At 45.3% G+C, this 15,412-nt stretch overlaps 1 protein-coding gene across 1 annotated transcript in view; it reads right to left on the bottom strand.

Annotated features, from left to right (window-relative positions):
• Positions 1-12,514, bottom strand: part of LOC133633737 (zinc finger and BTB domain-containing protein 45-like) — a 17,147-nt gene extending 4,633 nt beyond the window's left edge. The window contains exons 1-5 of the mRNA XM_062026398.1: positions 11,958-12,514; positions 5,964-7,268; positions 5,538-5,675; positions 453-593; positions 2-278 (exon numbers count right to left, since the gene is read on the bottom strand). Of these exons, the coding sequence (XP_061882382.1) occupies positions 2-278; positions 453-593; positions 5,538-5,675; positions 5,964-7,013 (1,606 nt within the window). The 5' untranslated portion in view covers positions 7,014-7,268; positions 11,958-12,514. The remainder of the gene's footprint in view (position 1; positions 279-452; positions 594-5,537; positions 5,676-5,963; positions 7,269-11,957) is intronic.
• Positions 12,515-15,412: the final 2,898 nt, after the last annotated feature.

Below are 15,412 nucleotides of genomic sequence, written 5' to 3'. Positions count from 1 at the left end.
CCGGAGTGGATGAACATGTGCTTGCTGTAGTTCTTCCTGGAACGTAACGATTTGCCACAGTGCGTGCAGTCAAACGAGGTCTCGGATCCTTGGGTGGAAGGGGAGGGGCCCGAAGAGAGGGCGGCGGTGTTGGTGGGGGTCGGCACCGGCGTCATGGGAGCCGGGGGCGGAACCTGTTGGCTAGGTTCCGTCCCCGCCATGGTGTCCATCCCCCCCATGTGCCCGCTCACGTAGAATGGCGGCGGCTGCGACTGGCTCACTGGGTACTGGAAAAGAAGCTGAGGAACGAAATGAAAGTCTTTATAAATACTTTTTTTTGTACCGGTGGAGGCACAGAGACAAACAGTTCATGTAATCTGCTCTTGTTTCATCTTACTATTCAGGGCTTCACTTATTTTTGGGTACGGCAGTTGAAGTGACTTGAAAGGTATGTAGTGGTGAAAAACACAGACCTGGTTGTTGATGGACTGCGAGGTCGGGGGCGGAGTCAGAGGCTTGTTGCCCCGTCCTCTGGGGTTAAAGGCCATGGCCTGAGGAGGCTCGCTCTGCGGCCAGAAACTCTCGGTGAACACTCCTTGGTCGTCGTAGAAGTCCTGCAAGACACAAAGTCCGTATTCAAGGTCCTGTTTGCTCCCGGGCGTCCTGTCCGGCGTGAGAAGCAGAGACCCCCTGGACGCTTACCTCCATGAGCGCAGCACTTTGTTGCCTCGTCTGAAACCTTGCAGCACAACTCAACACACTAAAAACATGTCATGCAGGCTTCCTTTAATTAGCAGGAAACCGGTGAGGACGGACCACAACCCTCATTTCTAACATATGCAATTTCCACACGTTGGAGAGGCGCCGCGGTCGGACCAGTCGGGCGACATTGCTGCCGAAAGCATCAGGTGTCATTTACAAGTCGTGAGAAGCGCCTGATGATGCTGTCACGCGCGTCTGGCGGCACGGAGCTGTCAATTTCATCGTGTGCGCCCTAGAAATTCCAGTATCGTCTTCAGTGACCGCTCATGTGAGTGGAGCTTCAAGAAACATATCGCTTTAAGCAGGGAAGGGTACCGAAATTTGCACTTTTTCTTGGTAAATTTGGCACTACATGTAAAGAAACAATATACAGGTATATAGTGGTGGTGGTATATACAGTATAGGCCAAAAGTTTGGACACACCTTCTCCTCATTCAATGCATTCTCTTTATTTTCATGACTATTTACATTGTAGATTGTCACATCAAAACTATGACTGAACACATGTGGAGTTATGTCCATCCATCCATCCATTTTCTACCGCTTGTCCCTTTTGGGGTAGCAGGGGGTGCTGGAGCCTATCTCAGCTGCATTCGGGCGGAAGGCGGTGTTAACCCTGGACAAGTCTCCACCTCATCGCAGGGCCTGTGGAGTTAAGTACTTAACAAAACAAGGTGAAATCCCTGAAAACATGTTTTGTATTCTAGTTTCTTCAAAATAGCCACCCTTTGCTCTGATTACTGTTTTGCACACTCTCTGCATTCTCTCGATGAGCTTCAAGAGGTAGTCACCTACAATGGTTTTCACTTCACAGGTGTGCTCGAAGCTCATCGAGAGAATGCAGAGAGTGGCTATTTTAAAGAAACTAGAATGTAAGACATGTTTTCAATTATTTCACCTTTTTTTGGTAAGTACATTGATTGATTGAAACTTTTATTAGTAGATTGCACAGTACAGTACATTTTCCGTACAATTGACCACTAAATGGTAGGGGTGTAACGGTACACAAAAATTTCGGTTTTGTACGTACCTCGGTTTAGAGGTCACGGTTCGGTTCATTTTCGGTACAGTAAGAAAACAACAAAATATACATTTTTGGGTTATTTATTTACCAAATTTGCAAAATCTTCCAGCAAAAATATTTTTCTTAGTGGAATATTTGATGTGAAGTAATCGGAACCTTGGATAGGTCAATAATTCATAATAACATTGATTTTGATTCAATATTATGTTTTGAGCAAAGACAGTTTGAAAGAAAAAAAAACCAGCTTTGTTTTATTAGTCAATATTGCAACTTTTTCTAAATTACATTTCACCTTTAAGATATTTTATTTCACTTTTGTTATGTTTTTGTTTATTTTAATAGTGTTTTTAGAATGTGCCGTGGGCCTTTAAAACATTAACTGTGGGCCGCAAATGGCACACTTTTGACACCCCTGCTATAGATAATAAAAAATTAAATGTGATAAATCTATGGATAAAAAGCAGAGCCTGGCGACGCATGCGCGTTTATCATAACTCTCTCGGTCTCTGCCCCTCCCTCACCAATGCTGCTGCGCGCACAATTTGTTTTGATTTTAACCCCTTCTTAACCCTGAACGTACATTGAAAATACACGCAACCCTAACTCAAAATGCCCGACATTTGAGGCATTTAAGAAACTCCGCCCTGACAGCTCCGCAAAAGAGGACATGTCCGGTGGAAAGAGGACGTATGGTCAGTTTATCGTAGCCCGTTAGCTGCTAGCATGCAGTGTGTTGTGCCTCGGTATGCATTGTTTACACAACATGCGTTACGCTACTTAATATGTCCGTGTGGAAACTCGTTCGGTACACCTCCGAACTGAAACAGTTCAATACAAATACACGTATCGTTACACCCCTAGCGCCGTCTGAGTTCAAATGTAAAAGGTACCCCCTCTGATGTGTAAAAATTGATGAAGAAAAACAACATAAGGACTTCTTCAATTTGGAGTAGCGTGTTGACATGGCGGCTGGGAAGGAGCTGCCCTTGAGCATCAACACTGTTCCTGGTCATACAGGTTCTTTCTTTAATGTTTTGTCTTTGCCCCCAGGCTTTTCTTGTTGCTTTCAATGTGTTTTTGTCACATGACAGTCAGGCTCCAAAGCCTTTCATGACCACAATCCTGTTTGCGCGTCCTTATCTGGTGCTTGAGGGAGAATCAAGCACTCACAGTTTAATGTTCCCAAGGTGTTGATTCCAAAAGGCTTGGCAGCATGTTTGAGGCTTCGGAGGGGTCATGTTTGTCTCGAGCCTCGACCACACCGTCCAACAGGTTCCCCAATCCTCTCCTAGCCCAACGTGAGGATTCTTTGAAGGGACACATTTGGATCCGGTCTACATATTTGCTGTGTCTCAATTAGTGCACGTGTGTACAGTACTTGTACTTAGTCATGTGTTTGCATGACGACGTTCACACTGGGAAACATGTTAAAATGTACTCAAAATTGGGTCGTCAAAACTATCCATACTTCGACACTAAGTTGATACCATCCATCCATTTTCATCCACTTATCCGAGGTCGGGTCGCGGGGGCAGCAGCCTAAGCAGGGAAGCTCAGACTTCCCTCTCCCCAGCCACTTCCTCCAGCTCTTCCCGGGGGATCCCGAGGTGTTTCCAGGCCAGCCGGGAGACATAGTCTTCCCAACGTGTCCTGGGTCTTCCCTGTGGCCTCCTACCGGTTGGACGTGCCCCAAACACCTCCCTAGGGAGGCGTTCGGGTGGCATCCTGACCAGATGCCCGAACCACCTCATCTGGCTCCTCTCGATGTGGAGGAGCAGCAGCTTTACTTTGAGCTCCCACCAGATGACAAAGCTTCTCACCCTATCTCTAAGGGAGAGCCCCGCCACCCGGCAGAGGAAACGCATTTCGGCCGCTTGTACCCGTGATCTTGTCCTTTCGGTCATAACCCAAAGCTCATGACCATAGGTGAGGATGGGAACGTAGATCGACCGGTAAATTGAGAGCTTTGCCTTCCGGCTCAGCTCCTTCTTCACCACAACGGATCGATACAGCGTCCGCATTACTGAAGACGCCGCACCGATCCGCCTGTCGATCTCACGATCCACTCTTCCCTCACTCGTGAACAAGACTCCAAGGTACTTGAACTCCTCCACTTGGGGGCAAGATCTCCTCCCCAACCCGGAGATGGCAGTCCACCCTTTTCCGGGCGAGAACCATGGACTCAGACTTGGAGGTGCTGATTCTCATCCCAGTCGCTTCACACTCGGCTGTGAACCGATCCAGTGAGAGCTGAAGATCCTGGCCAGATGAAGCCATCTGGACCACATCATCTGCAAAAAGCAGACACCTAATCCTGCAGCCACCAAACCGGATCCCCTCAACGCCTTGACTGTGCCTACAAATTCTGTCCATAAAATACCAACACACAAAAAGTACACCAATACCTGCTTTTCAGTATCGTCAGTACAGAATACTGAACAGCCCTTTACCTTTGGCAAGGCTATTTTCAGCACTCGAGCACTGAGTCAGCCCTGAAGAACGCCTGCTGTCTTGAAAAAAATAATCCAATGTTTTCATTAATTTTTAAAAGGTGTGGCGACTTTTATTTTGCCGTGGCAGATCGATTACATGTAGGGAAAACCCTGTATTTACAAAATAATGCACAGTGCACATCTATCTATATTTAGAGTATGATTGAGAGATTTTAAAAGGAGTCAGCAATATTTGAATAATTGGGTAAAACAAAGATCACTAAATTGTAGGGGTGTAACGGTATGTGTATTTGTATTGAACCGTTTCGGTACGGGGGTTCCGGTTCGGAGGTGTACCGAACAAGTTTCCACACGGACATATTAAGTAGCGTAACGCACGTTGTGTAAACAATGCACACCGAGGCCCAACACACGGCATGCTAGCAGCTAACGGGCTACGATAGACTGACCATACGTCCTCTTTTCACCAGACATGTCCTCTTTTGCGGAGCTGTCAGGGCGGAGTTTCTTAAATGCCTCAAATGTCCGGCATTTTGAGTTAGGGTTGCGTGTATTTTCAATGTACGTTCAGGGTTAAGAAGGGGTTAAAAACAAAACAAATTGTGCATGCAGCAGCATTGGTGAGGGAGGGGCAGAGACAGAGAGAGAGAGAGAGAGAGTTATGATAAACGCGCATGCGTCGCCAGGCTCTGCTTTTTATCCATAGATTTATCACATTTAATTTTTTATTATCTATAGCAAGGGTGTCAAAAGTGTTCCCCGGAGGCCATTTGCGGCCCACAGTTAATGTTTTAAAGGCCCACGGCACATTCTAAAAATACTATTAAAATAAACAAAAACATAACGAAAGTGAAATAAAAAAGCTTAAAGGTTAAATGTAATTTAGAAAAAGTTGCAATGTTGCCTAATAAAACAAAGCTGTTTTTTTTTTCTTTCAAACGGTCATTGCTCAAAACATAATATTGAATCAAAATCAATGTTACTATGAATTATTGACCTATCCAAGGTTCCGATTACTTCACATCAAATATTCCACTAAGAACAATATTTTTGGTGGAAGATTTTGCAAATTTGGTAAATAAATAACCCAAAAATGTATATTTTGTTGTTTTCTTACTGTACCGAAAATGAACCGGACCGTGACCTCTAAACCGAGGTACGTATCGAACCCAAATGTTTGTGTACCGTTACACCCCTAGTAAATTGTATTCTCTCTACAGGATTCTCCAACATGTTTCTCTTATTTCTGACAATATTTTCACATGAAATGATCTTTCATCAAATGCGAAGGCATCACACTTTTTCCATCATAACCTCACCTGTCCGAAGCCCGCCATGTGTCCCTGGGGGCCGCCCTGCTCTCCGTCCCGTCTCCCGTCCTCCAAGGCAAAGGCCGTCCCGTCGGCATCCTGAACGCCTTCATCTTTCACCACCACGCCTTCGCCTCCTCCCAGCACCTAGGGGACGACAGGGCTCAGTCTTAACAGCGGGATGGGATCAAAAGCGGGCGACACGGCGGCAGAATATAGGCGGCGTGTTTGAGAAGCTTTTTCGACACGCTTATCGACGTACAGCGAACATGCAGGCGTCCATAGGGTTTCAGAGCGTAAGGAAGCTTCTGTGTGATTGCGTGCCGACATGTTAGTCATGCACGCCAATGCAGTGCAAAAAGCAAAGACAAGCAAACCAATGCAGCTCTGAAAGCTGTAACCATGGCAACTCATCTCCATATCCACCCCTCCCACCTGGAGTCTAAGCGGCTGCCTCTGCTTGCGGCTGTGGCTCGCCCCCCTGTCTCGGTCGCCGCCGTCTCTCCCTCGCTCTCTGGCGTCCAAGTCCTCCTCCTCGCTGAAGCGCTCCATCCCCACCAGCTCGTCGGAGAGGTCGGTGGCGTTGCCGCGCAGGCTGTCCCTGCCGATGCTGTCCACGCTGCCCACGCCGGAGCTGCAGCTCGCCGAGAGGCTGCCGGTGCTGGCGGCGCCGTTGGCCGTCTGCGCCAACAGATCCCGGAGCTTGTAGCGGACGTCCTGAGTGCAGCTGGGGCTCTGCTTCATCAGGATGGACCCCGCTCCCGGTCCCAGCCCGTCGCCGTCACACAGGGGCCCGGGGCCCATGTCTCCCAGCTCCATTAGATTGTTGGCTTGCTCCATCGGGCCGGGCCCGCTCTCGCTGACACTGATGTTGCCGCCCAAGGCCGCTGCGCAGTCCACCATGAAGTTAGAGAAGTTTGGGTAGCCCCCGCTCATGCCGCCTCCGCCTGAACAGCTGCCACTGCTTTCCCTTCCTTTGCCCCCGCCACGCTCCTCTTGTTTGGGGAGCACTCCTCCAAGCATCCCCCCTCCTGTGGCTGCAGCTGCCGCCGCCGCAGCAGCAGCAGCAGCGGCAGCAGCTGCACTCGCCGCCCCCGCCGCCGCCTTCCTCTGCGAGATGATCTGAGTGCACTCGTCGATGACGGTCTTGATCTGCAGGATGCTGGCGGCGGTCAGGATGCAGAGCGCCTGTGACTGCAGCACGACCAGCGATCCGCTGTACATGAAGTCCACCAGCTGCTTCACGGTCTCCGCTGGCACCAGCGGCGGCACCGAGATCTCCGAGTGGCCCAGCAGCAGCTTGTCCTGGAAGAAAGGGCTGCCGGCCGCCAGGACGCAGGCGTGCGCCCGCAGCGAGGCATCATGTATGCGCACGGTCACGTCGCAGAAGAGGCCCTCGCGCCGCTGCGTGCGCAGGGCCTCCAGCACTGACTGGCTGGAGTTGTGCAGGTGGATGTAGTGCACCGTCTCCGTGCCGGGCGCCATGGCCGGCGGCGGCGAGTCGCTGGGGACGGGGTGGGGGTGGGGGTGGGGGAGGGGAGGGAGGTGTCTGGGGTTTTGCGTCAGCTTGAGGGGCGAGGCGGACAGGGAGGGAAAAGGGTAGAGCGCATGGGCCACGGTGGGGCCGTGTCCCCTCAGAGAGTCATGGGGCTGGCGACGCCCGTCAAACTGCAGCGGGTGGAGAGCGAGGAGAGCCGCCGCCGCCGTTCTGAGCGGGATGGTCGAAGTTGCCGGAATTCACTGAAAAAAAAGACAGATACGGTCTTTTAGTGGCAAACGGAGCAGTGACACTTCACAACATGTGTGTATGGTATGCCAGCTGCACGGCGGCAGAGAGAAACTCAATTCAGAGGGTCATAAAAACTGCCATGAAGATCACTGGCTGCTCTCTCCCCTCCCTAGATGAACTGTACAGTGCCAGGTGCCGCAAAAAAAACAAAAACTTTGGGGTCATTTTTATTTAATGGTAAGTCTCGGCGGAAACAAGGTGGGCAAAAAAATATTAAGAATAAATCAACTTTGGGGTCATTTTTACTTAATGGTAAGTCTCGAAAATGGATGGATGGATAGATGGTAAGTCTCGGCGGACACAAGGTGGGCAAAAAAAAAAAAAAAAAAAACTTTGGGGTCATTTTTATTTAATGGTAAGTCTCTGCGGAAACAAGGTGGGCAAAAAAATATTCAGAATAAATAAACTTTGGGGTCATTTTTACTTAATGGTAAGTCTCGAAAATGGATGGATGGATAGATGGTAAGTCTCAGCGGACACAAGGTGGGGAAAAAAAATATATATATTTTTTTTAAACGGGTCATTTTTACTTAAAAATAAGTCTCGGCGGACACAAGGTGGGCAAAAAAAAACAAAAAAAAAACTTTGGGGTCATTTTTACCTAATGGTAAGTCTCGGCGGACACAAGGTGGGCAAAAAAATAAAAAATAAATTTAAAAAAAAACGGGTCATTTTTACTTAATGGTAAGTCTCGGCAGAAAACAAGGTGGGCAAAAAAAAACAAAAAACTTTGGGGTAATTTTTACTTAATGGTAAGTCTCGGCAGACACACGGTGGGCAAAAAAAACAAAACTTTGGGGTCATTTTTACTTAATAATAAGTCTCGGCGGACACAAGGTAGGCAAAAAAAACAAAAAAAAAACTTTGGGGTCATTTTTACTTAATGGTAAGTCTCGAAAATGGATGGATGGATGGATGGATGGATAGTCTCGGCAGACACAAGGTGGGCAAAAAAAACAAAACAAAAAAAACTTTGGGGTCATTTTTACTTAATGGTAAGTCTCGGCTGACACAAGGTGGGCAAAAAAAACCAAAAAAAACTTTGGGGTCATTTTTACTTAATGGTAAGTCTCGAAAATGGATGGATGATGGATGGATAGTCTCAGCAGACACAAGGTGGGCAAAAAAAAACAAAAAACTTTGGGGTAATTTTTACTCAATGGTAAGTCTCGGCGGACAAGAGGTGGGCAAAAAAAAAAAAAAAAAACTTGGGGGTAATTTTTACTTAATAGTAAGTCTCGGCGGACACAAGGTGGGCAAAAAATAAATAAATAAATAAATAAAACTTTGGGGTCATTTTTACTTAATGGTAAGTCTTGGCGGACACGAGGTGGGCAAAAAAAATAAAAATAAATAAAACTTTGGGGTCATTTTTACTTAATGGTAAGTCTTGGCGGACACGAGGTGGGCAAAAAAAACAAAAAACTTTGGGGTCATTTTTACTTAATAGTAAGTCTCGGCGGACACAAGGTGGGCAAAAAATAAATAAATAAATAAATAAAACTTTGGGGTCATTTTTACTTAATGGTAAGTCTTGGCGGACACAAGGTGGGCAAAAAAAATAAAAATAAAAAAACCTTTGGGGTCATTTTTACTTAATGGTAAGTCTAGGCGGACACAAGGTGGGCAAAAAAAACCAAAAAACTTCGGGGTCATTTTTACTTAATGGTAAGTCTCGGCGGACACAATGTGGGCAAAAAAAACCTAAAAACTTTGGGGTCATTTTTACTTAATGGTAAGTCTAGGCCAGGGGTAGGGAACCTATGGCTCTAGAGCCAGATGTGGCTCTTTTGATGACTGCATCTGGCTCTCAGATAAATCTTAGCTGACATTACTTAACAGGATAAGTACTGAATAATTCCGCTGGTAATCACAGTGTTAAAAATAACGTTCAAAATATAAAACATTCTCATGCATTTTAATCCATCCATCCGTTTTCTACCGCACCTGTTCAAGAAGTCGCATTAACGGTAAGAACTATTTTATTTATTATTGATTAGCTTCAGAATAACAATGTTATTAAAAAGAATGAGAGACTTATTATACTCTAAAAATGTTGGTCTTACTTAAAAATGCAAGCATTTAGTTGTATTCAGTGTTAAAAAAAATATTATATGGCTCTCACGGAAATACGTTTTAAAATATTTGGCTTTCATGGCTCTCTCAGCCAAAAAGGTTCCCGACCCCTGGTCTAGGCGGACACAAGGTGGGCAAAAAAAAACAAAAAAACTTTGGGGTCATTTTTACTTAATAGTAAGTCTTGGCGGACACAAGGTGGGAAATAAAACAAACTTTGGGGTCATTTTTACTTAATGGTAAGTCTTGGCGGACACAAGGTGGGCAAAAAAACAAAACAAAAAAACTTTGGGGTCATTTTTACTTAATGGTAAGTCTCGGCGGACACAAGGTGGGCAAAAAAAAACTCGGGATGGTCTCCTGCTGGCCCCACTATGGACTGGACTCTCACTGTTATGTGGATCCAATAGGGACTGTACTTAGGAGGGGGGGTTACCCACATATGCGGTCCTCTCCAAGGTTTCTCATAGTAATTCACATCGACGTCCCTTGTGTGGGCTCTGTGCCGAGGATGTCGTTGTGGCTTGTGCAGCCCTTTGAGACTTTTGTGATTTAGGGCTATATAAATAAACATTGATTGATTGACTGAAAAAAAAAAATACAAAAAAAAAAACTTTGGGGTAATTTTTACTTAATGGTAAGTCTCGGCCTGCGATGAGGTGGCGACTTGTCCAGGGTGTACCCCGCCTTCCGCCCGAATGCAGGACAAGCGGTAGAAAATGGATGATGGATGGATATTGAGTTTACAACCCCCTGGCGCTGTTTTTGTACTTATTTTGAATACAATTATTTCTCAATTGTTTGTAAATGTGGCAATTTATAAATAAAGGTTTATAAAATTTAAAAAAAAATAAAAAAAACTTTGGGGTCATTTTTACTTAATGGTAAGTCTTGGCGGACACATGGTGGGCAAAAAAACAAAACAAAAAAACTTTGGGGTCATTTTTACTTAATGGTAAGTCTCGGCGGACACAAGGTGGGCAAAAAACAACAACTTTGGGGTCATTTTTACTTAATGGTGGGGGGAAAAAAAATACAAAAAAAAACAAAAAACATTGGGGTCATTTTTACCTAATGGTCTTAGCGGACACAAGGTGGGCAAAAAAACCAACAACTTTGGGGTCATTTTTACTTAATGGTAAGTCTCGGCCTGCGATGAGGTGGCGACTTGTCCAGGGTGTACCCCACCTTCCGCCCGAATGCAGCGGGGTCCCTTTCGTGACCCCGAAAGAGACAAGCGGTAGAAAATGGATGATGGATAGATATTGAGTTTACAACCCCCTGGCGCTGTTTTTGTACTTATTTTGAATATAATTATTTCTCAATTGTTTGTAAATGTGGCAATTTATAAATAAAGGTTTATAAAATTTCAAAAAAATAAAAAAAACTTTGGGGTCATTTTTACTTAATGTAAGTCTTGGCGGACACAAGGTGGGCAAAAAAAATAAAAATAAATAAACTTTGGGGTCATTTTTACTTAATGTACACTACCGTTCAAAAGTTTGGGGTCACATTGAAATGTCCTTATTTTTGAAGGAAAAGCACTGTACTTTTCAATGAAGATAACCTTAAACTAGTCTTAACTTTAAAGAAATACACTCTATACATTGCTAATGTGGTAAATGACTATTCTAGCTGCAAATGTCTGCTTTTTGGTGCAATATCTACATAGGTGTATAGAGGCCCATTTCCAGCAACTATCACTCCAGTGTTCTAATGGTACAATGTGTTTGCTCATTGGCTCAGAAGGCTAATTGATGATTAGAAACCCCTTGTGCAATCATGTTCACACATCTGAAAACAGTTTAGCTCGTTACAGAAGCTACAAAACTGACCTTCCTTTGAGCAGATTGAGTTTCTGGAGCATCACATTTGTGGGGTCAATTAAACGCTCAAAATGGCCAGAAAAAGAGAACTTTCATCTGAAACTCGACAGTCTATTCTTGTTCTTAGAAATGAAGGCTATTCCACAAAATTGTTTGGGTGACCCCAAACTTTTGAACGGTAGTGTAAGTCTAGGCGGGCACAAGGTGGGCAAAAAAACAACAACTTTGGGGTCATTTGTACTTAATGGTAAGTCTCGGCGGACACAAGATGGGCAAAAAAAAAAAAAAAAAAAAATGCGACCCTTTGAGAAAGCTGAGATAACTCCGCCATGTGGTGAGCATTTTGACACTTTTAGAAAAATCTTTTTGACCCAGCGAGTGACGTTAGCTCGCAGCCGTGACGTGCTAAAACGAGCTAGCACCTAGCTAGCTGTTGACATTAGCCACTCGACTCCCGCACAGAAAATGAGCGCCAAATAACAACGACGGCGCCCAGCACGACACACGTTTCTGTGGACTTAAAAGCAGACTTGAACATACAAAAACAAAAATCACCTGGCAGAGCGTGTAGCTTCGCGTAGAAGCAGCCATCCGTGCTAAGCTAGCTCGATGCTAGGCGCTAGCCTAGGCTAACATGTCCGGGGGTTGGGGGTGGGGGGGGCAGGAAGTTAGCACGCCGAGCTAACTAGGCTGCGTGTCACATTTTACACGCACGATGTCGGAATGTTCACTGCGTACCTGCGAGGCGCGCTGACACTTGTCTGCTGCGGACGATGCGGGCAGGAGGAAGCCGTCAGTCGGACGCTCCTCCGAGCTGCTGGGTGAGCGCTGCAAACAAACACACGCACGACAACACGCACACACTCCACGGGCTCGGAGATGGATGTGATGTTTGCAGGCAGTGGGGAGGAAGAAAAAAAAAAAAATCACGCAGAGCTCTCCTAAGGCAGTGTCTCAAAGAAACACACGCATGCTCACTGCTGTCTAGAAGTAGGACAACTACACACACACACAGAAGGTTCAGGAACACCTGTAAACGCCCACACAATGTTGAGGGGAAAAAAACATGCTCATGAAGACAAAGACTATTATTCTAATGCTTGTTATGACAGTTGCAAATGATTTTGCATGATCATCAGGACTCCTCTTCCTCCTATCCGGGAGATGGCGAAAAAAAGCGCTGCCTGACCAGGGCTCAGAAAATCTGAAGAGACTCCGCCCACCCCCACCAAGGACTGTTTTCACTGCTGGACTCTAGAACAGTGTTTTTCAACCTTTTCTGAGCCAAGGCACATTTTTTTCTAAAATTCTGAGACACACCCATACTTGCCAACCTTGAGACCTCCGAATTCGGGAGATTGGTGTGGGCGGGGCCGGGGGTCGGGGTTAAGGGGGGAGGAGTATATTTATAGCTAGAATTCACTGAAATTCAACTATTTCTTATATATATATATATATATAGTACAGTACACAGCAGATCTGGGCAAAGTCAATCAATCAATCAATGTTTATTTATAGACCCCTAAATCACAAGTGTCTCAAAGGGCTGTAAAAGTAAGGCCCAGGGGCCACATGCGGCCCGTTAAAGGCCTACTGAAAGCCACTACTACCGACCACGCAGTCTGATAGTTTATATATCAATGATGAAATCTTAACATTGCAACACATGCCAATACGGCCGGGTTAACTTATAAAGTGCAATTTTAAATTTCCCGCCACACTTCCGCTTGAAAACGTCTCGGTATGATGACGTATGCGCGTGACGTAGCCAGTTTAATAGAGGTATGGCTTCCCCATTGAAGCCAATACGAAATAGCTCTGTTTTCATCTCATTATTCCACAGTATTCTGGACATCTGTGTTGGTGAATCTGTGGCAATTTGTTCATCGCATTATGGAGAAAGAAGCTGAGCAAGCAAAGAAGAAAGTTGTCGGTGCGAAGCGGTCTATTTTGCGAGGGAAGTCAGCAACACAACACAGCCGGTGTTTGTTTACATTCCCGACAGATGCAGTCAACATCGAAGAACTCGGACAACAGAGACTCTAACCAGGAGGACTTTGATTTGGATACACCGACGCGATACCGTGAGTACGTAGCTGCGCTTCCAAACATTTGATCGCTTGCTATAACTAGCTCGAGCTAGTAGCTAGGAGCTAGCATAACAAACACCTAGGTATTTGTTATGCGGGATTAATTTGTGGCATATTAAATATAAGCCTGGTTGTGTTGTGGCTAATAGAGTATATATATGTCTTGTGTTTATTTACTGTTGTAGTCATTCCCAGCTGAATATCAGGTCCCACCCGCGCGCTTCCAAACATTTTATCGCTTGCCCGTACGTGCGCGTCATGTACGTAACTTTGGTTAAATATATAAGCTTTATGAACCTTGGGTTAGGTGAACGGTCCTTTGGGCTGAGTGAGTGTGTGTGTTGTGCAGGTGTTTGAATTGTATTGGCGGGTTATATATACGGGATCCCGTCCATATAACCCGCTCGAGCTATAACTAGCTCGAGCTAGTAGCTAGGAGCTAGCATAACAAACACCTAGGTGTTTGTTATGCGGGATTAATTTGTGGCATATTAAATATAAGCCTGGTTGTGTTGTGGCTAATAGAGTATATATATGTCTTGTGTTTATTTACTGTTGTAGTCATTCCCAGCTGAATATCAGGTCACCCCCGGCTCTCACAGCATCTTCCTTATCTGAATCGCTTCCACTCCCCACTAGTCCTTCACTTGCATTTTCCTCATCCACAAATCTTTCATCCTCGCTCAAATTAATGGGGAAATCGTCGCTTTCTCGGTCCGAATCTCTCTCACTTCTGGCGGCCATCATTGTAAACAATAGGGAACTTTGCAGATATGTTCAATTGACTAAGTCACGCTACTTCCAGTAGGGGCAAGCCTTTTTTTTTATCAGATACCAAAAGTTGCGATCTTTATCGTCGTTGTTTTATACTAAATCCTTTCAGCAAAAATATGGCAATATCGTGAAATGATCAAGTATGACACACAGAATAGATCTGCTATCCCCGTTAAAATAAAAAAAATTCATTTCAGTAGGCCTTTAAGCTTTTCAATCTGGCCCACAGGACATTCCCCCCGCCCCATTTTTTTTTCGATATTTAAGATCGATTTTACCCTTCGCGTTCATGTTTCGCTGTGTTTGTTTCATTTTTGTTGTGTTTCGCTTGATTGTAAAATATGTTGTCAATATTCAGTGTTTTATTGTTCATAGTTAAAGGCCTACTGAAACCCACTACTACCGACCACGCAGTCTGATAGTTTATATATCAATGATGAAATCTTAACATTGCAACACATGCCAATACGGCAGGGTTAGATTAGTAAAGTGCAATTTTAAAATTTACCACGAAATATCCTGCTGAAAACGTCTCGGTATGATGACGTTTGCGCGTGACGTCACGGATTGTAGCGGACATATTGGGACACCATTGTGGCCAGCTATTAAGTCGTCTGTTTTCATCGCAAAATTCCACAGTATTCTGGACATCTGTGTTGGTGAATCTTTTGCAATTTGTTTAATGAACAATGGAGATAGCGAAGAAGAAAGCTGTAGGTGGGAAGCGGTGTATTAGCGGCCGGCTGCAGCAACACAAACACGTAGCGGCTACATCGTAGCCGGTGTTTCATTGTTTACATTCCCAAACGATGACAGTCAAGCTTTACCATTGGCCTGTGGAGATGGGACAACAGAGACTCTTACCAGGAGGACTTTGAGTTGGATACGCGGTACTGTGAGTACGCAGCTGCGGCTTCCAAACATTTGATAGCTTGCCCGTATGTGCGTGCCGCTTGAACTTTGCGGAGGTGAACGGTACTTTGGGTTGTGGGATTGAGTGTGTTGTGCGGGTGTTTGATTTGTATTGGTGGGTTATATGGACGAGAGGGGGGAGGTGTTTGTTATGCGGGATTCATTTGTGGCATATTAAATATAAGCCTGGTTGTGTTGTGGCTAATAGAGTATATATATGTCTTGTGTTTATTTACGGTTTTAGTCATCCCCAGCTGAATATCAGGTCACCCCCGCCTCTCACAGCATCTTCCCTATCTGAATCGCTCCCACTGCCCTCTAGTCCTTCACTCTCACTTTCCTCATCCACAAATCTTTCATCCTCGCTCAAATTAATGGGGAAATCGTCGCTTTCTCGGTCCGAATCGCTCTCGCTGC

This window comes from Entelurus aequoreus, linkage group LG18 (genome assembly GCF_033978785.1).
Source record: "Entelurus aequoreus isolate RoL-2023_Sb linkage group LG18, RoL_Eaeq_v1.1, whole genome shotgun sequence".
NCBI lineage: Eukaryota > Metazoa > Chordata > Actinopteri > Syngnathiformes > Syngnathidae > Entelurus > Entelurus aequoreus.
This window is presented reverse-complemented; position numbering and strand designations above follow the sequence as displayed.